General features: G+C 35.7%; 2 protein-coding genes across 2 annotated transcripts; one reads left to right on the plus strand and one right to left on the minus strand.

Moving 5' to 3' along the window:
- Positions 1 to 1,980: 1,980 nt before the first annotated feature.
- On the minus strand, positions 1,981 to 13,924 carry LOC139689487 (glucoside xylosyltransferase 1-like). Its single transcript, XM_071586640.1, has 7 exons — positions 13,428 to 13,924; positions 13,196 to 13,346; positions 12,990 to 13,124; positions 8,762 to 8,954; positions 6,717 to 6,866; positions 5,869 to 6,041; positions 1,981 to 4,970 (listed from the first exon to the last, which is right to left on the minus strand). Exons 1-7 carry the CDS (start codon positions 13,655 to 13,657, stop codon positions 4,797 to 4,799), a joined length of 1,206 nt encoding a protein of 401 aa, XP_071442741.1. The 5' UTR covers positions 13,658 to 13,924; the 3' UTR covers positions 1,981 to 4,796.
- A 129-nt stretch (positions 13,925 to 14,053) lies between these two features.
- Positions 14,054 to 15,435, plus strand: LOC139689489 (protein anon-73B1). The gene is made up of 2 exons (XM_071586643.1): positions 14,054 to 14,350; positions 14,423 to 15,435. The coding sequence occupies exons 1-2, from the start codon at positions 14,195 to 14,197 to the stop codon at positions 14,531 to 14,533; spliced, it is 267 nt and encodes an 88-aa protein (XP_071442744.1). The 5' UTR covers positions 14,054 to 14,194; the 3' UTR covers positions 14,534 to 15,435.
- Positions 15,436 to 22,680: the final 7,245 nt, after the last annotated feature.

The following is a 22,680-nucleotide window of genomic DNA, read 5'->3' on the forward strand; positions in this document are numbered from 1 at the left end:
AGCCAGTGTATTCACAGACCATTTCATGAACTGTGAACACATAATTTTCACATGACCCAAGTGGAATACATAACATCACAGAGGTTGAATTCTCTGGTTTTAAGTGCCTCTTAGCACTACAAAAAGGCACTATCAGGGTCAGGGATCACTGTGGATGGCAAATGTCCAACAGAATTGGGGCACTTTAAGTTAAAAATTTCCGGTACTTTTTATTGGGAATCTGCCCAATTTGTTGATACGAAGATATTCACTTTGGCATTATATACATGCTTTAAGAATTGAGACAAACCTTCAAGGGTGCATGATATACAGGGTCGCACCCAAAAGTGGTAGGACTGATTTTCTCTGGCCTGAACGGAGCGGTGGAGGGGGGTCTGCCTGGCAGGGTAAGGTGGAGGGGGCTCTTAGCAACAGACCGACACCGACCTCAGTCGCCTGCGGGCTGTCGTTGAGTGAGGACACCGTTTTTAGTGAAGCAAGTTTTTTGTCCGCGTCGAAAAACAAAATGAATCTGAATTTAGAGCAACGTTATTCCGTGAAGTTTTGTGCGAAACTCGGGCAGACGGCAACTGAGACCCTCGATATGATCAAGCAGGCTTATGGGGACACTGCCTTAAACCGTTCCACAGTATTTGAGTGACACAAGTTGTTTAAAGAGGTTAGGGAGCTCGTTGAAGACGACCATCGCTCCGGACGGCCGTCGACAGCAAGAACCGACACGAATGTGGACCGAGTGATGACACTGCTGAACACAGACCGACGCTTAACCAGTAAAGAAATTGCAGACCAGTTGGGTCTGCCTGCATCCAACGTCCAACGCATTATTTTACAGGATTTAGCCATGCGCAAGGTGTGCGCCAAGATGGTGCCGAAAATTCTGCCATGGTGCGCTCGTCGTCAGACAGCTCCTGGCCAAATACGGCTTTGCCACGTTGCCGCACCCGCCCTATTCTGCCGATCTGGCACCACCGGACTTCTTCTTCCCCCTGATGAAAAGACAGCTCAAGGGACCACGTTTTGACTCGATAAAGGCCGTTCAAGAGGCTTTGACGAGGGTCATCAATGGCATACCCATAGAAAATTTCCAGCAGGCGTACGGGGAATGGGAGCAACGTTATACTAAGTGTGTAGCAGCTCAAGGAGCATACTTTGAAGATTATTAAGTCGATATAAGTATATCGTCAATAAAATTCTTGTAAAAAAATCAGTCCTACCACTTTTGGGTGCGACCCTGTATATGTTCTAGACATGGTAGCAGCAAAGAGTCTGCTGTTGGGAAAAATTCAAAGAAGACATGATAAGAACAACGGACAGGATATATAAATTACAGATTCAGGTGTGATGTGGTGGAACCATTCCACACAACAGAGACAAAAACTCTTGCAATTTTCCACATAATAAGTATTATTAAGTGAAAAATTGCTAGAGTTTTTGTCTCTATTATAAAGGACAGGAGAAACTTGTAAGTGACCAGGAAATGCCAAAAACGGTAGTAGAATGGAGAATGTCAGGACAATGAGGTGGAGGGAGGAACAGAATAGTAATTATGGATGGAATTAATTGAGGTAGATAGCATGAGTTATTGTAATACAAAACATGAGGTTTGAGTGAATTTTGCATCATTCTAGTTAGGGCTTACAGGTGTAGTATTATGTAGGGCTAGAGTTCATCAAAAGTCTACCCTAACCCCATTGACTACTGTTAATAATAATGAGCCGAAATGATGTCATGAAAAATATTTCTACATAACAAATAGAGCTTGAAAATAAAAACATTTCAACATCAACAAAATGAACAAATAAAAGTTACCCACTGTGAGTAGAGAGCAACAATAATCAAGGACTCCCCTTTTAACATTGCATTTAAGAAATGTAATTGACAATTATTTAGACCATTAGTACAACTTCACACACTCTTAGCTACAGACTAGAGGTAAAATGAACGTGGGAATGCATTTTCCCTTTCAAATCTTACCGCATCACTTCTTCACAAATGATCATTTTACAAAATTAAATTTGGCCTGGGTATAATCTTATGAATAAACAACTGATGAAGCTACCATTTATCAGATATCTATTCATAAAACTTATACAGATTACTTCATAAAATATACAGAATGAATTTGATGCATACTATTTCATCCCATGATTGGCATCCCTACCAACTGACATGATATGGATCATTGCCATCACTTCACTGACAATCGTGTTTTACCCTTTCTGAAGAGAGGATGGTAAGCCTTCACAGTTAATTTTCATTACAATATTTTAAGAAGTAAGATCCAAAAATATTGTCTACTTATGCTTAAAATCTATTACTCCCTGGTCATTACCATAATGATAAGATTTATCAATGTAAGAAAAGTAATTGTTTTGTGCACAGCAACTATTTTCACACCAAAGTGCTAAATTCCTCAGTTAATGTGCTGACCTGCCTAATAAGCTGTAAATTAGTTTTAGCAAATTTAACAACAATCAGTTTACATTCACAAGCAAACATTGACGATAAAAAAAAAGAATGTTGTGCACTTTTTCCATGTATGTACTACAAACATCCATTTAGATAGCTCAAAGCGACAACTGCATGATTTATTTTTAAAATGTTTTAAACATTTGTCTTGTTCTATCAATTTCACTATCATAAACTGATTTAGTACCAATTTCAATCACTGAAAATTTTTCACATATATAACAGTTTAAGTTAGCAAGACCTGATTTTAAAAATAATAGCAGTAGTATGGTGAATCTAATCTCTCATTCTTCTTATTATGGGAAAATTTCATTAGGTATTATCCATCATATGCACAAGAGTTTTTGTCATTTGTTGCAGGTAGCATATTTTGAACTTTGGGTAAGCTCAGATGGATAGCTGTCAACAAGCTTCAAGTGGGCAATAAAGTTGACCAAGGCTCTCTCAAAATTTGATACTGTATAACTATATAATCCTGCTACCGTAGCAAAATTTCCAGTAAAACTTTGCATTGCATAAAGTTAGGATCTTTAACATCAAAGAGAAAAATTACTTTCACATTTCTGAACCTTAAACCACAACTTTTTATAAGCATTCTTCCAATGTATTTCTTAGAAATCTCAGTAAATTAAAGTTTGGGTAGAGTTGCAAAGTCTATAGCACAAGTTCTGTAAGGCCTATGACAATATTTATGCTAATTTGAAACATACAGAAAATATGAATAATGCTGTGAAAACCATTATTAACTATAGTCAATGTTAAGAAGAACTTAATTTAGTTACATTGTAAAGGCAGCCATGCTTATTTAAGAATTAGAATTTAGTAATAAATCTGCTCATTTAAGGACAAAAAAAATGCTGACATTGGCTTTTTCCTGAATCATAGCCGACCCACAGACATGAGTTGCTGTAAATTAGACAGTACCTGAGAGGGGATGCGATGTTGGAGTTCAGAAATATGATCTTTAATTTTGATAAACATGAAAATTTGGAGCTAGGTACTTCGTAATGAGTCTGACAATGACTAGAACATACTAGGAAATCATAAATTGAAACCTGGAAGTAGATATCTGCTCTTTCATTTTACTAAGTCACTTCAAAAATGTAATTCCTCATTACCCACATAAACCTTGGCCAGGTACTGATTAACCCACCTGAGCTTTGGGTAAAGAAAATAAACAAATTTCAGCTTGCCCCAGGAACTCAAATTTTCTATATGCCACAGCCAAAACGATCAACAACTACTTTAAAAAAATCATTTTGGTCCAAGTGTAGAACAATTTTACACTTAAAAATGTCCACTCAATTTTCTGTATATGTACACTTTCCCAACACTATTCACAAACAAGGTTAACATTAAAATTAAGTTTTTTGCTGTGAAAATCAATGGAAACTTCTAAAACTAATATGGCCTACATAATTAAATTTTATATACAAAACTTATCATTTATTTGCAAAGGGTATCTGAATTGTAAAAATCACAATTATTTCGTAGAAAAATATTCAGTGGTTTATAAGTGACATCAATAACCTGTACATAGAACTATAAAATGCACTGGCAAGCTCAAGTGATTATAAGAGCAACAATAAAAGTTTTCACAGGAAATGACATGCAGATGTTTTCGGTGAAAGGGATTAGACGTTTATCACGAATCATGTTATCGTAAAAAAGCTAGCAAGGCAAGAATAAACCTGTAGATGACCTGGTTTGCTTTAAATAATTTAAGAATCTGTAGCTGCCTTAACTGGGCTATCAAATAATGGGCACCACATTATGTCACTTCTCCCATTTAAATGTTTTGTACTCATGTTAGTATTCTAGGTAACAAATATGTGCAAATAGCACTTTTACACATTCACTAGAGAACCATGGCAACCAAATGAATAAAATTCAGTACTTTCTCTTGGTACACATATTTTGAAAGCTTAAAGGGCATAAACTAACAAACAATAAACAATACTGATCAACAAGGCGAGAAATTTTTCACAAAGATTTCTCTAAACAAAGTAGCCGAAGCATGTTCCCTTTCCTCTGGTGGCTGTATCATTTTTCACTTCCCACCTGCCACCCTTACACCCTTGGTATCAACAGATAAAGAAGACTTTGGGATTCAACTCTTTGTTGTTCATAGTAGAGGTTTATTTCCCAAGCAGGAAAATCTAGCATATGCACAGTTCAAGGGTGGGGGAGACAAAGAGATGTTTTGGAATATGATCTTCTACTAATGAATCCCGATCCTGACTACACGAGGCAGAAACTTGTGACTTGGACCTACCTCCTCTTTGTGGGGAAAATGAGAAATGCAGCTATAACTTCTGGGAATTCATTTACTCTCCCTCTTCTTGCTCTTCCTCTTCAATGAAGTCACCCTCCCTTATAAATTTTTCAGCCGCTTTGGTAAATATATGATTTACTTTACCGCAATTTGAACTTGTTGTTTCCTCCAAGTACTTTCTCATGACAACGAGTAGGTTCATGTAGGGATCAGTACCAAGTTGATACTGCAAAGAAGTAGGGGAAAATCAATTGTATTAACAATATGGTAGGATCAAAATTGGGGTTCCATTTCTCAAAAGTATATGGCACTTAACAGTTTATCTAAAAAATTTGTAAACAAAATGTAAAACATTCTATATCACATCCCTTGATATGTATATTTGTAGGTGTTACAATGCAGGATGATATTTGTTGCCATTAAAACATTCTAGTTCTTCAGACTGCAAATTTATAAACTGATTCAGAATTTTGAGAAATAGTTCCCTAGAGCATGGGCCACTTTTTCCTAAAACTTCACTGACATGCCTAGCTTAATAGAAAAATAAGAGGATGCTTCCATTACTTCACATTCTGCTAATGACGGGAAAATATAAATAAATTGCATATTTCATTATAAAACAAAATATCAGCATCAGTCATGACTATTTTAACAATCAACAATATACAGTAAGAAGGATTTAACTCCAGAACACCTACTGAGATAATTCTTCATGAAGTGATGGAGAAGGCCACTGAAGGAATTGTTAAGGTTGACAAATATAGGAGTAGTCTCAGGAAGAGTAGAGAGCTTAAAGAAAGGGCCTGAGTGAAATTATGGACTGTAGCATTCACATCCTTGCACAGTCAGTAAAAAATGTTTTTGCTTAAAGCTTAAAATTCATCTAGTGGTAGTTGCACACTTTAAAACCCAAAAATCCATGCATGCATTTAATTCAAGGCTCTTGCTCTTTGTCCCCCCTTTATTTTAGAGAACCATAACCTTATCCACACTTGCACATATTGTAAAATTAATTTTACCATTTCTCAAATTATGACTAACGTCCAATTTCCTTATACCTGATGCCTCTGAAGTAAATTGTATGATATTGTTCAGCCATCATACCTGAAAATCATTCTACTAACCTCTTCCATAGCTCGATATACAGCTCTAAATGCCATGTGCTTCTCTGAGTGAAAACTACCACGATTTCCATGTAAGACAGCCACACCTTCTTCCTCAGCACTTGCACAGACACTCATGTACATACAATGGTCAGGACGGAAATTATACCGGCATGGGTAAATGTAAAGTTTGTCTGAAATAAAAACAGTTGAGTAGAGTAAATCAGAAAGGTAAAACAAGAACTTGAAAGATCCCACTTGACTCAAAAAAAGCTTTCCCAGAGAAATAACTCTATAATTTCCAATGACGAGCCTCTTTCATGCACGTATAAATACTTATTCGTGCATTAATATGTGCATGCTTACTTGTGTATGAATAAATATTTTATTTTCAATTAAGATGTATACCATTTTCCTTTCACTATGCATAGGATTTTGTGATGTGATGCTCAAGTATCATGTTGAGGTCAATGACAGCAAGCATTTGTAAGAACTGATATATTTTTATAAAATGGTGCATTTTACACATATGATGTGGATATTCCGTGAACCGATTACATATTGTTTTGGTTTACAGATCACCCATGACTAAGTCGGGAACAACAAACAAACTTTGGATTTTCAAGTAGATGTATTATTCAGCTACTATTGGCTGAATGCATAGTTTTTACTATGGTCAGCAACTGCTTAATCATTTTTTTCAACATTATTCTTGCACTCATATTAAACTAGAATGAATTAAGGCAAAAGCTATTGAGTCACCCATAGCTATAACAAACAACATAAATTGTAGCAATGAAATTTTGAAAGGTGAACATTTTAATAGTCAGAATATACATAATTAATTGAATTCATGAGAAAATGCATACCTGGGTGGAAATGGAATATGATATTAATTATATCCTGGTCGCCCCAAGTGATTTTCAACTTGTACTCTTTGTAGATAGGAACAACATATTCATTCCAACTAAAATGGCGCATACGAGTCAAGTTCATTAGCATTACACCTGAGTTCACACCTGAAAAATAAAGTCGTACAACTGTAATAAACATTGCTCTTAAAGGAAAATTGAAGATTTTTTAACTAATTTTTTAGATAATTCAATCTAGTTTTTGCTTTCCATTTACTTAAATTTTGCTTTGATTATGAAATTTTCTTGGATGGATAACTTGTATTACAGTGAAACTTGCCTCAATGACCACTTACACCCACCAATAACTCCCTTAAAACGACTTTTCTATAAATGAACACTTTTCACAAGGAGAAAAATTTACTTAACCTGCCTTTCAAGAAGGCCCATATATACCTGTGTTATTTCCTGATATGAAATGCAGACAACTGGATTTACTAAATTTTTAAATTAAAAAACTCATACTAAATTTTTTTAATTTAAAGGAAAAATTGTTTTAATCACTGACTGATAGCAAAATCGGCAAAAACTTGTAATAGATGATCATACAAATCTTGCGATTCTACATGAGTTAATACTATGATTTCATCATTTTATCGACACACTTAAATTATCATAATACATACTTTCATAATGATAACAATTTCATTATTTCTTTTAAAACGTGAACCGTTCACAAACAACTTTATTAGGCCCTTACCCTAAGATTGTAATCAGAAATACTGGTTGAGGAATATGATAAATATTTGTTAATAAAAGAAACCATAAACACAGTAATCAACCCGAAGGTCGGTTTGGTAGGTGATAGTAGAGCTCACCCAGTACTAAGCCCGATGGCGTGTGAAATTCACACATCAGGATAGCGGGGCCAGTTCCTTTCCCTGAGCCGGTTATGGTTTCCCAGGAAGATCTGGTACCCGAAAAATCACTTTAGCTTGGGTGGAGCTACAGGTGCCCAGAGTGGCTTGTCCGGGAATCGAACCCAGGCCCTCCGGTCAGTAGTCCAACGCTCTACCCCCTGGACTACCACAACCCCCATTTTTTTATAATTAGGTATTATTTTTGATACCACACATTTGTTAATTCCTTATGTAAGTTGCTGAAGAAATGTACATAATGTGGATATTGCAGCCATTATTATTGTAATATTACTAATATTATCACAGGTTATTAGGTAGCGATAGACAGTGATGGCAACCAACTTCAATACACGAGAAGATTGGCAGAGGTTCATCAAAGTTGCTGGAAGGCAAGATGGAATGACAAATGTGGATGGACAAGATGAGTAGGAGGGAACTAGGGGGCAATAGATAGGTCAGGAAGGAATGACTGGGGCTGAGTACTAATACTACTACACTAAGATGTGTAAATACACTGGCTACTTTGCTTAGGAATTGGAAAATATTGACTCTTTAGATTATTCAAAAGGAAACTAGAAGTCATGACAATGCATAGGCAATCCACTTCATTTTTTCAATAAAAAATTCAGTTTTCAAACACCATTGACAAAAGAATTTTTCCTGTATTTGTTTACTCTATGCTAACACTGAAAAATTAGCCTTAGAAAAATAATTAATCAAAAATTAATTATTAGAATTTTACTATTATTAAAATATTAAAGAGAAAAGAGTACAGTATTTTTACCTAATAACAGAATTTTCTGAGTAATGCCTTAAATACAGCATTTTTTCAAATACATTGTCCAATATTCTAACTAAAAGGATGGTTCTTACAACTATGGATTGCAATGAATTAATTGTAGAACAGAACAAACTAATAGTTCTCCCTAACTTATTAACTAGACTCACACTGGTAAGAATATTATATTAAGCATCCATTATATGTTGGACCCACCAGGGGCTACTTGAAACAGGTTTCACTGTAGTTGCACATGAATATTATGTACATATGTATCCCAAAGACCAATGAATGAGTATAATTGTGTAATTGTAAGGATATATCAATTGCTATCAAAAGATGTGCGTACACTGCGATGTACTCACCCAATGGTCCATAGTATGGATGGCGTGCAAAGCGATTGTACCACCCAGTGGCATGATCCTCATGCTCTGGAGTTAGCGCAGCCATCTGACTTGAATTCATCTTACTGAAGTGCTCCCAGATTTCTTCCAAAGGTGCCAGAAATAGGGTATCAGTGTCCACGTACAACAATGCATCCACAGATCCAAGCACCGTCTAGAAGAATAAGAAACACAATGAACTCAAAGAGGAGGAATTCAGGAGTAATGTGAGGGCTATGGGACTTGTATATATTAGGCTTAGCTGTTTATTATTTATTTTCATGTTGTTATTTTACAAAAGTAAAATATAACATTTAAAAAAACAGAAAACAAAAGTAAAATTAACATTGCTCCAATAATGAGTTGTTCTGGTTACTTAGCATTAGATTAAATTAATTAGATTAGATTAATTCATCTGCATAAAGAATTATTTTGTCACTCTTTACATATGTTGTTAAATTATTAATATAAATTAAGTAAAGTATAGGACCTAGTATACTTCTTTGTGCCACACCTATAATTATTCTGGATAAGTAACTGCTTCATGTATTTGGTAACAAGATTCTGATGCCACAGACTACATGATATCAAATTGGATATTATCAGTAATTTCCAGAAACTGACAGGCAGTACTATGTCAAGGAAAGGCAGATTTAAGGTTATGGTTACATAAACTATGCCTTTAAAGTTAATCAATAAATGTGGTTGTTTTAAATTCCAGCTGCATGATGCATTCTATGTTAAAAAAAACCATAAACATAGTAATCAACCCGAAGGTCGGTCCGTAAGTGATGATAGAGTTCACCCAGTACTCAGCCCAACAGCATGAGAAATTCATACATCAGGGTAGGGGGGCCAGTTCCTTTCCCTGTGCCGGTTATGGCTTCCTAGGAAGATCTGTTACCCAAAAAATCACATAGCTTTGGTGGAGCTGTAGGTGCCCAGAGAGGCTTGCCCAGGAATCGAACCCTGGCCCTCCAGTCAGTGGTCCAACGCTCTACCCCTGGACTACCACGACCCATGACTTATATGTACCTAATCTAAAATAAAACCTTATTTCTGTGTGACGATTATAATGCCTGGGTGTTCATATTACATTTTTTAACAATCACTGCTAAAGGTATTGAAATTGGTTAAATGGTGTTTCAGACATGATTGTACACGATGGTTTTCATACAGATAAAACTTAACTGAACCTACTTAATCCTATTGTAATAATGCAGATGTAATTGGGCCCCAATGGGTTGATCACCTTAACAAGGAGGCCATGCAAAGGAAACCAGAACTACAAAGGCCTAATGGTGAGAGACTCGACAAAAGAATTTCATCTTGCCCAGTTTTTGTCCAGACACATCAGCCATTGGAGTTAGTACAGTGATGGAACGGAAAAGATTCAGCCAACATTAATTAGAGCAGCTCAATATGCACCATCACATATGACTATTCAAAGTATTTAATTATGAGAATCTTGACAAGAAAGAGTAAAGAGATCAATAACTGAGAAGAAAACATGCTGGATGTGAAACTTAAAGCAATTCATTCAAAACAGAGACAATATCTGTAATGATTTTAGGGGTATGCGAGCAAAAATGACACCACTCCTGGGAAGACGGCATCCTACTGACAGCAACAAAATGGAATTGCCAAATAGGTATATCAGGCTCTGAGCAAGTTGGCAGCTGCATGGTGAACCAGGCAGGAATGTCAAAGAAGTTTCAGGCAGGAGCTATCAATGCTGAATGCTACATAAGAAACAAATGCCACAGTTTATAACGTTAAAAATTCAAGTAAAAGAGTAGATAAGACAAGTCCAGATTGATGAGTATGTGCAAATGATAGTATTTCAGTGCTGGGTATTTTATCAATAATGGAAGATGCGGTTCTGATGCTGAAGATTCTGTGCTTTTAGGTAACACTGACAATGAAAAGGGTTGCTAATCACAGCATCATTATGCATTGAAGATAAGGTGAAATAACCACAACTCACTTCGTAGCTCTCGAAGAAGATAAATGAGGGAGAATTGGGATAAGCAGGGGAGTAACACAAGCATGTCTATTACCACTGGCACTTTTACATTACATGCTGAGGAAATACTATGGCTGCAAGGGAAGGTCTAAATTTAGAAATAAAAGTGGGTGGCAAGGTGATTAATTCAGCTGGGTTAGCAGATAACAAAGAAATAATTACCCAGCCAAGGAATTAAAATTTTTATGGGAAATTTCTTCAGAGGTGACTTAGTGGAAAGGCTCCATGATCTAAAAGAACTCAAAACTTTGATTATTCCACATTAAAATATTTATTTACATATATTTTTGAGTGGAATTAACAAAGTTTTGAGTTCTTTTAGACCAATTACTATTGTTTTTAAATGCTTTACAGAGTCAATGTAAAGAGTGTGGAATGAAGGTTAATTACTGAAAGACTAGAGGAGTGAGAAATTACAGAAATAGCAATGATAATTTAACATTAAAGTAGGAGGGGATTAACAGTTTATCTATTTGGAAATATTTTGGAGAAAGAGGGATGTAGTATTAGGGGAATGCATTTGCATTGGCCAAAGAATTACTTGAAAGAAGAAGGGAACTAATGGCAAGTACAATAAGTAAATACATAAACAAAAGAATAGTCATGACTTTGATGTGGAATGTCGAGCTACATGAATCTGTAAACTGTTCTTTGAGGCAGGAGGCTGATTATTATTTGGCATTGTACCCACAGAAGTTTATTACACCTTGTTACTTTAAAGCCCCTAGAAATTCACAGCGTCACAGGATGCCGTGGTAGCTTTAAGCTTTAGCTTAGTTTAAGAGAACTTGAGTAGACATGTAAAATATCTGGTGCAAATATGCTGCATTTCTGTACACATTAGTGAATGACTCTTTTAAAGCAACGGTCATAGTGATTCCTGTGGTTCTATAAATTTAGAGAAAATTAAGGGGAATCGAAAAGAAGAATAATGACCAAGGTTTTAAATATGGTAGAAGAGAGAAAGTTCCTAGATGGCATTTCAAGGAGAAAAAAATGGCTGATGGAAATGGAGAAAGTTAGAGAGAATGAATGTAAAAGGCAATCATAGATGGGAGAATGTTAGGTAAATGGAAAAGGGGATGGAAGAGAAAAAGTTTTTTGGAAGGGATGAAAGCAGGTAGAAAGTATGAAAAGATGAAGAAGGAAATAATACATGAAATACAATCAAAACCCCATGTGACATGTTGGATCAATAAAAAGTACTTTTGATTAATAGATTAACAATGATAATGATAAGGGAGCCATAGAAAACTAAAGGTCGCGGCACTCAGATGCAATTGGTAATGGGAAGAGTGGGCTTGGAAGGGGTGGAAAAGGGACTTGTGGAGGTGTCAGGGAAAGTGAGTGGTATAGGTGCCAACTAGAAAAACCCTTGCTGAAGCACATACTCATTCACTTCTCACATCCTGGATTCTTATACCTGCCATATTCTCCTGATGGTCAGTACCTCTAACTCATATCAAGCTAAACAGCACTTTCAAATTGGCTCGAGGATACCTTTCCCAAGAATGGGTTCAAACACACAAACCATCCTTTCCAGTGAATTTGGTAACTTCCATAATGAGGAAGTGTCATGAGTTTTTGTTTGCTTTGTTTTATGGGCTATACCACATTCCAAGTTGGAATAAAAGTAGTCCTGGGAGGGAAGTGGTTCCATGAAAAATATGGTATTATATGACAATATTAAGTAAGTTCAGATGAAAATAATATGTATTTCAGATTACTGAATATCCGAAGAAAGTATCAGGATTTCACATTAATTAAGAAAATTTTACAAGGAACTTACCTCTTTTCTGACTAATGAGTAAATTTATTTCAGAACAACAAAAATGATACACTGTTCAAAACCTATTCTGAATAAGTATAAAAGGATTAACCACCACTACTTCGAATGGGCAGAGAATAAGATAAGTATTTTTGCTGAAATTTTCCAGCAAAATTAGTTTTATGCCAAATTAAAAGTGCACTTTAAGTTAGGGTACATAAAATTATCGCCATTGGTGTTCTCAAACTTACCTTTTGAATGGTATATTAAAACTTTGAAACCACTTAATAATACATTCACAAAACTCAAAAAGTTTACATTTCAGTATACATTATTCAAAATGGTAAGACTGATGACAGTACCTAATAACATGGAAGTGTAAAATAGTATTGATAAATTAAAATATATTTACTTACAGGAAGAAACAGTCTCTGCGCAGCACATGGCTTAAAAAGTTTTCTCCACTCTTCTGTATTGCCTTGTAATGGAAATTTGATCGGATGCACTTCAAAAACAAATCTGTCCGGCAATATATATGTCCATTCTTTAAGCTGTAATGTAGTGAGATAGTCTTAGAATAAATGTAAACGACTGTTAAAAGTAAGTGAAAAAATAAAATTACCTTTTCTCTGAAACTAGGAATCAAATTGTCATCTGCAATGACAATTATTCTTAAGTGTACTTGAGAAAATATCAACGCAGACTTTAGCATTACTAGAGTTTCGTCAAGTCTATCCCCGCAAGCGACGACAGCAACAGCTATTTCTTTCAACCTCCAAAACAAAGAAAAATCAATCACAACTTTTCCGCTACAAATAGCACGTTCGTTGAATACATAAAAATTTACAACTCACTGTTTAATCTTTGGACTCGTGTACAAGTGTAGATTATTTTCTATGTTTATGTGGTAGTGTCGACCTTCTTCCGCATTTTCACTATCTGCTGCAGGTGAATTAGAGGTTTCCTGATGTCTTTTATCGATGAGATTTACATTTTCTTCGTTTCCATACATGACATATTTGCTGATTATAAAATATCCTACCAGTACACTACTCAGCATTACAAACCTCACCACCAGCTTCATTATTAAAAGCTTTGATGAGCATTAAAATTATTTTAACGCTCTTTTCAACTGACGCCCTCCCGAATGTCATAACGTTGACACATTACAGAAAAGGATTACTAAGCCCAGAAGAGGCTCGGAAGATGAACACACCGAAATTCTCTTTAACCAAGCATTGGATTTAACTTTGAATCCAACTATATGTGAAACTTGTTCGGCCAAAAATTATTCTAGCTAAATTTCTCAAAATTAAAGGAAATTGCACCAATTTAAAAATATATATATATTAGATGCCAAAATATCGGAGAATTGACGACAACTCCCTTCAAGTCATCTTGCGCCTTTACGGTTTCAATAACTTGTTTTCATTTTGAAATCGGTTATTTTTGTTTCTTCGTGAAACAACTGACGAACTGAGGCTGTAGAAAGCATAAGTGTTTTTTAACCTTGTGTGCATATTGTTTAGAAAAAATACTGTGAATGGTATCAGCTTTTTAAATGTGTATAAATTGTTTTGGCCTGTTTTAAAGCAAGATTGAAACGTAATTACTAGTTCCAATGTACGTGCAATTGCAGAATGATTTTGAAATAATGACAGAAAGTTTATTCGACACCGTCCTTCGTTGCGGTTTATATTTGGGTGCCTTATTCCAACTAATATGTATTGCTGCTGTTGTAATTGTACCAGAGCAGGCTGGTGATAACACCAGCAAGGTATGTAGTATGTTCAACCGCGATAAGCTTTTCATTTATTTGTGTTTACTAACCAGTTTCTTATTTTTCCAGGACGGAGAACAGAGCGAAGATGATGTTTCTGATCACAGTAGTCCCCATACAACACCCAGGAGACCTCACATATATCATCGAAGGAAGCAAGACAAGAAAAAAAGACGCTAAGAATAGTGGGAAATTTCACTGATGGTGTTTGTGTAATATTTTCCGCTTAAATGGAAGACGAGAAATAGTATCCTTCTTTTTAACTTTCACTTGCGAGTTAAACCTTCTGTAGGCTGTAGGGTAAATGTTTATATTCATTGAACAATTATTTAGTATTAAGATTATGGGGGTTGCATTTTATTTGCAGGATAAAAACATGTTAGTATAGTCTAGTTGCCTATTAAACCTGTCTTGCAATTTGGTCACATTCCACTGTATAATATTTCATAAGGCCTTTATTTATGATTTGAGTTCAAAGCTTCCGAGACAGGAACAAGTAATTTTATACTCATCGTGACAATAATATATTTGATTTTTGAGCATATCGCTTTGACGATAGTGTGATAAATTCATAACAGAAAACGTTTGCTGTAAGTGCATTTTGTAATGGTAGAAAACGAAATGTCACTCCTATTTAGACGACAAAAGCCTGGTAATTTTACGGGCTTCTTTAGAATTGAAATACTGTAGCTCATTACCCATTATATAATATTTCGATGTTGCATTAAATATTTTATCTATTGAATGCGCTGTAGGCATTATGTTTTTATTTCGGTTTGTCAATAGAGCTAGATTATTATACTTTGCAGTATTATTTTTATGTGATAACTTTTGCTTTCATTCTTATCCTTAAAAAGACCTTTTCACTTCATTATTTCAGTTTTTAATGTCTTAACCCGAAGCAGGTTTGTGTTTGAATCGAGATGGTAGGAGTGAATTTGTAATGTCATGGAGAAGGGAATGAAAGCAGTGGTTCCTGTGAATTCTCATGTAATTTTTTATATTGTATATGAAATTTTGTGTGGATCCAAATTTTCGAGCCTTGGAACTTTTTAGGTCCATTAAATGTTATATTTAAATGTGCTGACTTCATTTTATTTTGAAAAAAAACTCAAGCGCAGTGTTAACTGGATTCAAAACCTCAGGGCTTCGAGATAAGAAGCTAAGCATAGATTGGAAGCTTTTGAAATGTATGGAGAAAATTGGAGTAAACGTTAGGGAGAAAGACTGACTACTGGGGATCGGATTGGTGGCTAGTGTATTGGATTCCCAATCAGAAGACCCAGGCTCGCATCCTGGAGGCGTCATCTTTTTCGGTGATATTCCTACTTGAGGTGCTTTGTGGAGAGCACTTAAAGTGAGTCTGTGGTTCGAACACCCCTTGTCGCCTTTGTGCTTTAGTACCCTAAATTTTGGGGTGTAAGAGGACGCCTCGGTAGCTTAACTTGCTGCGCATTTGGCTGGAAATCGAGGTATCCGTGTTTGAATCTTGGTCAAGGCAAATAATTTTTATACTCTGTAATTTTTGCATTGTAATGCACATTTAGTGGACGACTCCGCTAGAGTTCACTGTCGCGGCATCTCTCGCAGTTTCTTGGAATCATTATTCCCTCACCCTATTCAACACCATAGCCGTAGGAAATATATCGTGAACTTCCCAAGTGTAGTTAATCACCTGACTTGCTGCTGACTCAACATCCCTTGCTTCCCGAAACCGTGGTAACTCACAGGGTAAGCTTTAGAGCAAATTAGATTGAGAGCCAATTTAAATAGATAGCATACTTGTATTTAGATGGTAGCTTTACATTTGGAAGTTATTTCAGCCGTGTCTCTGACATGGGGAACATGGTGGAAGTTAACAGAGATCCATAAAAAATGGTAGTCAAAGGTTTTAGAAAAAGTGAGGCCTGAAAAATTTTCAAATTGTGGTTGAAGAAAGAACAAATCAGTGTTGATACACACTTACAGTGATTGTATAAAGCACTATAAAAGATTATCATCATGCCTTGTTTTTCAAGTTACATAATGGTAATTAAGTTGATGCGGGTAATTCTTTGCTAAAGAAGAAAATGGTTAATAGAATGATGGTGTTTCAGAAGATTTATGATCCTTACAACATTGGCTAGTTATGACTGAAAAATGTATTCAGATGGTAAATGACCTGACCGGTGATAAAGGTTTGGCTAATGATGTCTTACTAATCTTAACCATCACTTTGAGATTGGCGAGAGAAGTAGGTAGAACTTGCTTTAATCTTAATATTGAAGGGCAACAGTAAACTATTAAGGTGCTTCAGCAACAGATTCCTGGCGTGATGATCACATGAATGTATACACTAGCCATGGCATTACATTCCTCTTGTGTTTTCTAGGTACAGCATCTATTCTGCATATAAAATCTTGATTCAGTGGTATTCCTTTACTACAGAATTTTCTTTGCCACATCAAGTGCTGCAGAATATGTCTAACTTTATTAATATAATTCATTAAGTGACAACTAAAAGCCCAATATGTACACCCAATGACAAATATGCTCCATTCAGTTACCCCCAGGTGAAAATTAATATTGACCAAATGATTCAGAGGGTCCGGGTACAAATCCCAGCGTTGTCGAATATTTTTCAGAGGTATCTTGATCCCTACTTAAGGCGCTTTTAGGAGGGCACTTAGAGTGAGTACACTGTCCATCGGATGGGATGTTAAGCTGCGGATCCCTTAGCGCCTTTCATTAAGAGTAGGCGAATGCCGATGCTGGGTTTCTCTCCACCCTATATCCTTTCCTGTTCATCCCTATGGTGAAAATGACCTTAGCTTTCGGTTGCTTCCCCTAAATACTACTACTGCTAAAAAATGATTTTTAAAAATGTATAGAAATGTTTTGAGGAGATACTCATGAGATGGTAGTTTGAAGACCACGCAATTAGAGTCTGAGACCATGGCAGAACTCACTTGGGTGGATGAGTCGATTTTCAGTCACTTTTCAGAATTGCATTACTTTCAGACACATTACTGATGTGATTTATGGGGTTACTAGGCAAGGTTAGCACTTGCATGTAGCCTTTGTGTTCTAGTCAGATTTGTTTTTTGGTGGTAGGCATAATTTATGCCTAATATGCTTGCCTTGAGATTGTTTTAACATGAACTAAAAACCTCATTTTTTAGTTTGATTCAACCAACTTGGATATTATGTATTGTGTAAGAAAAAATTGTACTGATACTTAAAAAAATTGTGCATAAAAAAAACTTTTGTTTGCCTTAGATAATCCTTCATGCCATTTGAGTTATTTCTCTGGAAAATTTTCTGAGATAAGTAATTTCATCTTCAAGTAGTCCAGTTACAGCTCCACATGAAAACTTTGGCATACCTAATGATCATAACCAGTATTCAAGGTATAATAATGATTTACAAATCAGAAGTTGCAGACTTACCACTCAAAGATACAAAAATGAGATCAATATGATGAACAGAAAGGCTGAAATAAAAATTTAGTGTAATTAGCTTGTGGTCTGTGGCTGAGTTAGGGAATGGGGTAAAATTACATGATAATGACTTCTGCCTTTGTATTATAGGCATTTAAACTTAGCTCCATATGTACTCTACAAATGAGACTAAGGTCTTATAATTTTTTCTTATTGTTTTACTTTTAGATGCATTTGTTAATCTAATGAATAAGTCATTTCATTGTAATTCTGTAAATTAGCTTTGTAACCAAGCAATTGGTCAAGGATCCCTTGGTAAGACATACAGGTGTACACCTCTTGTCTTTGAAGGGAGAGGGAATTGGCTTTCTAAGGATTTTCAATCACCTTTTTAGTCTATAAATAGAATACACAGATCAGTTACCTCAAATAACTCATTTTCTATCAATGCTTGAACTCAGATTTGTTAACAAAAAATAAAAAAAGCAGCAAATGAAGTCTGTTTTTTTACACAAATAAAATTAGTTGATAGATGATTTTATTTTGGACTAAATCACTCCTCCAGAGTTAACCTTTCTGGCTAAGCTCACTATTTTCTTCAGCTAATTTTTTATTATTTTAGAAAATTTCTCATACATATTTAGCATCTGCGTCCATTCTCTTTCATTACTTGCTATCCTCTTTTATAATTGTACTCTTATTGTCTTAAATCTTCTATTGTGTCATCAATCCTTATCTTCTTACATCTTCCCTTAGCATATTTTACTTTAATCATTGATCTTTTTGGTAATTGCCCCTCTCCCATTCTCTCAAAATGGTCAGTCACCAGTCTTACTGATTTGATACACTTGACTATATCTTGGGAACCGGATTAACTGGGAAATAAGACCTGAAAAAAAGCAGTTCTTAAGAGATTTTCATGCTCCATAATTGAAACTAGAGGATTCCATGGTATTCAGAAAATTATAATAAATTATTCAACATTTTAGTGGGTTTGTTACGTCTGCGGTTATTTGTTCAAGCATTAATAAGCACTCATTAGGACTTTCACCAATGTTATATTTCAGTAAATTTTGGTCTGACGAAGAATGTAATTATAATTCTTCCTAATGTCTTATCGTAATTTGTTTTGAACATTAAATATACCACTATTTCTTCTAGATGTATTTTCTATTTATGGCAACATCTAATATATCTGTTCAATTTCTTGGATTTCCTGTTACTATCTCTGTATTCCTCATTGATTGTACATTTAGATATCTCGCTTTTACTTAATTAGTCAACTCATTCCGACCTGTCATAACAGTAGAAAATTTTTTAGCCAAGAAAGTTAGTCCAACTCAGAAAATATGGAAATATTTTGTTTTCTCTGGCTCGCAAATGGTTACGTCTGTAGTATAGTGGTGCTTATGCATCCATGGTGGCTCGACTAAGCTTTTTTCCTTCTATGTCACCTTTCCCTTGGTGCCTTTTAATTAATACTATGTACATCCACAATGTTACTTTTAACAAAATTGTTGAATCGATAAAGGCTTACGGCTTTCAATTCATTTTACCTTGGTTTAACTTTTGAATGATCATTGAAGCTTTTTTTCGACAAAGCTCAAAATAGTTAATGGGCAAGTACTTCATTCTAATCATTTAGGAGAGCATTTAAGGTATGCTTACATTTGTTAGACTTGGATAAAATATTTACAGTTCAGCTATAAGTGATTCACTGTTCCTCCTGTGTGAAATACCTTTGATAATGTTTTACTTGATAGGATAACTTTACCTTAAAACATTAAATCGCTCTTCTTAGTAGTGCTTGTGGGATTAAATCATGCAAAAGAATGGAATTGAGGTTAAAAGATAGGATTGGGATTCACTTTGCTTGTGAACCAACTATTTCAATTGTTTTCTTTCATACCTGATTTTAGCAATTGAAGCTATTCCAAAGCAGAGTTCGTTTTGTCACAACAGATGAAGTCAGGTCCATTACCATACCTCAGAGTCAAAGCAGCAGTCAAGTCAGTGGAACCATGTTGATTCACGACCACTAAAAAAGCAAAACAGTAGGCTGGAAAGGTGATGGCTTCAGTTTTCTGGGTTGCCAAAGGGAATCTGTTGATAGATTACCTTTCCAATGTTCAAACAATTACTGGGCAATACTACACTAGGGCGATTAAAAAAATACCAGAGAATAGATAGTATGAGACCATTATATTGGACTTGGAGTGAACAAACATACATAGTTCGATGGATCTGTAAAATGACTAGAACCCTGAGTAAATTTGCGGCTGAAATAGTTGTACATTCATGTGTGGAAACTGGTAAATAATATTCTATGCCCATTTATTTTAGTTCCTTTTTAACCAAGAGGTTGTAATTATTTTTAATCCTAGTAGTAGGCTAATGCCGACGCCGGGCTTCTCTTTACTCTTCATCCTTTCCTGTCCATCCCCTATGGCGCAAATGACCTCAGCAGCCAATCGCCTCCCCTAAATACTACTACTACTATTTTTAATCCTACTACGAATATTGAACTATTTGTTGATAACAATATGATCTCACGCCATTCAGGTGGAGATGGCTGCATTCTCAATTTTCTGGAGTTTGACTTTTATTTCCTTTTTAATTTAATCCTTTCTTTTAATGAAGTTTTACCAACTCTTGGGCTGGAATGCTTCATCCGTTAAAAGACAATAAAACTAAAATTATGCACGGTTTTGTGTTTCAATGTATTATTCTGTAATTTGTGTATTTTATTAATTATGATTTCATTCCAATGTTAAGTTATGAATAAGTTAGTATATATTTGTACATAGTTAAATAAAAAATTAAAACGTTTCAGTATCCTTTGTATGTTCTTCGAAGAGTTGCATGCGCCACATGGACTTGTTAGGGTTGATATTTATTAGCAAACGCCCTATTCCATCGTAAAAAAATTCAATTTTATTTTAGTGCCCTGCAAACCACCGCTAGGGCAGGGGGTGAATACATACCAGACATTTTAATAAGGGCAGAGAAAAAAACCCCGCCATTCCACACAAAAAGATCCAATACCCCTCGCCGAAACCACGGCCGCGCAACACCCCAAACCGTCTCATACAGAAGAGCAAATATTTGTTTCGTGTCGCCTCTACCCTTATCATGAAGGAATTCCACCTATTTAAGCCTGGAACCATTATGACTAATTTTACCCGAATATGACCCTAACGCGGTCGGGATGTTATTCTGATCCCTTATCGTTCGTGGAAGAAATTTCATCTTAAATCTATCTGTTCTACACTTAATCTCTTATTTTATTAACATGATCTCTCCTACCGTAGTACGATGGGGGTAATAATACATTTTCAACATCACCGCCAAAGAGATGTCGTCCTATTATATGAAGAGATTTAATCTGTTATTTAACCTTTAATCCGTGAGTGATTCCCAGACTAGCTGCTCTAATACTTTGAATACACTACTAAGTCTGTCATCACAATTAGGTTGCACTAAACCACCTCCGCTACGCTGCACGCGATCCAATACGGCAATCAACCCAACTTCGTGAGAATCCGATGTATACGCTTTCCGGAATTCCTTCTTGGAATTCGTCATAGATATCTTATAATCATGTAATCTCATTCCATTAGTCGCTGCGATATCGTTCCCTATATTTTTCATCTTGGCATGACTTCACCATCATAGCATTTGAATTCTAAATGGTTTTTTAACTAGTACATTTTCCTTTAGGGTATCTTATTTCTGACCACATTCAGTGAACACTTATTTTTACTCCTGCTTATTGCATTTACTGTTCTGCTGTCACTAATTCCTTGAATAGCTTCTATAGTTACGAGTTTTTCGGGTGGGCTCGTTGATAAGAAAATCAAGAATATTATCGCCCTTAAATAAAGTGACAAGTTGATGTATGGAGTTCGACGTCAAATAATGTAATAGACTGGCATGTATCTTTCTCTTAACCCTGATTTAAAACTGTGAGTGCTCCAATTAACAGATGGGATTTGAAAATCTCCGCCGATCATAAGGTCACGACCGTTGCTTTGGGATGAGAAACGTTTCATTTGTTGGTCTAGTTCTAATATTTAGTCATCTTTGTCGTCCAGTAAAATTTGCACGTAAGAGAATGGGGATAAATATGTATTTTTCTTCCCTTTACATTCAACGTCTCTCCTCTCATTACATGCGAGAGTTCTGATAGGTTAGCCTTACCGGGGAGTCATAGGTATAGGTCATACAACTATTCCTGCAGACGGTGAACCTACCCTTTCTCTATTATCAAGCGAGGGAGTGGAAGAGAGGACGGGAGGTGCGAATCCATCAGAAAAATGAATAATTAAGCTCGGCGTAAACTTTGCTTGGACTGCCGCGTGCTCACTCCTCAACATGCGATATACTCATGAATTTCAATTTTCAGAATTAAAAAAAACAAATTAATTTAGAAAACACTATTAAAAGAGTTTGTATCCAGCCTGTTCCAATAAGTCAGCTATGCTTGCCATACATATACAAAATGAGAAAAATTCATATGCAAATGAGTTAGAAAACACTTGAATATTTGAGGGCAGGAAAAAATTTAGAAGTCCTGTCACCGGTTTCTGCAAAGTTAATGGTAGAAAGGATTAAACATCGAAAGGATATAGCTGAAAGTAAGCGCCCATATCGCACTATACTGTATATATATATACCTGTATAGCTATGACTGCGCAAAATATGCTGTCACGAGTGGGTAACTGCACGGTAATCCCTAGCAGAATTAGGCAAGGAATAGCACGGAATCGATATACCGTTGCGTGTTCAAGAATATTCGACTATATACATATTATGAAGACGCATAAGCTATTTTAAACGTGACCAACCACCCTGCGTCCTGAAATTCGTCAAAGAAGTATGAAAGAGAGGAGAATAGGTGTAGCAGCA

Source organism: Hetaerina americana, unplaced genomic scaffold (genome assembly GCF_022747635.1).
Source record: "Hetaerina americana unplaced genomic scaffold, ioHetAmer1.1.p SCAF_24, whole genome shotgun sequence".
NCBI classification, from domain to species: Eukaryota; Metazoa; Arthropoda; class Insecta; order Odonata; family Calopterygidae; genus Hetaerina; species Hetaerina americana.

Bases quoted from the DNA above. Each gene is read 5' to 3' on its own strand.
- LOC139689489 (XM_071586643.1), top strand. From the start codon at position 14,195: ATGTACGTGCAATTGCAGAATGATTTTGAAATAATGACAGAAAGTTTA. The intron at 14,351-14,422 runs GTATGTAGTATG...TTATTTTTCCAG, and splicing joins CTGGTGATAACACCAGCAAG to GACGGAGAACAGAGCGAAGA.
- LOC139689487 (XM_071586640.1), bottom strand. From the start codon at position 13,657: ATGAAGCTGGTGGTGAGGTTTGTAATGCTGAGTAGTGTACTGGTAGGA. The intron at 13,125-13,195 runs GTAATTTTATTT...ACTACATTACAG, and splicing joins TTCCTAGTTTCAGAGAAAAG to CTTAAAGAATGGACATATAT. The intron at 6,867-8,761 runs GTGAGTACATCG...TTTATTTTTCAG, and splicing joins TCCATACTATGGACCATTGG to GTGTGAACTCAGGTGTAATG.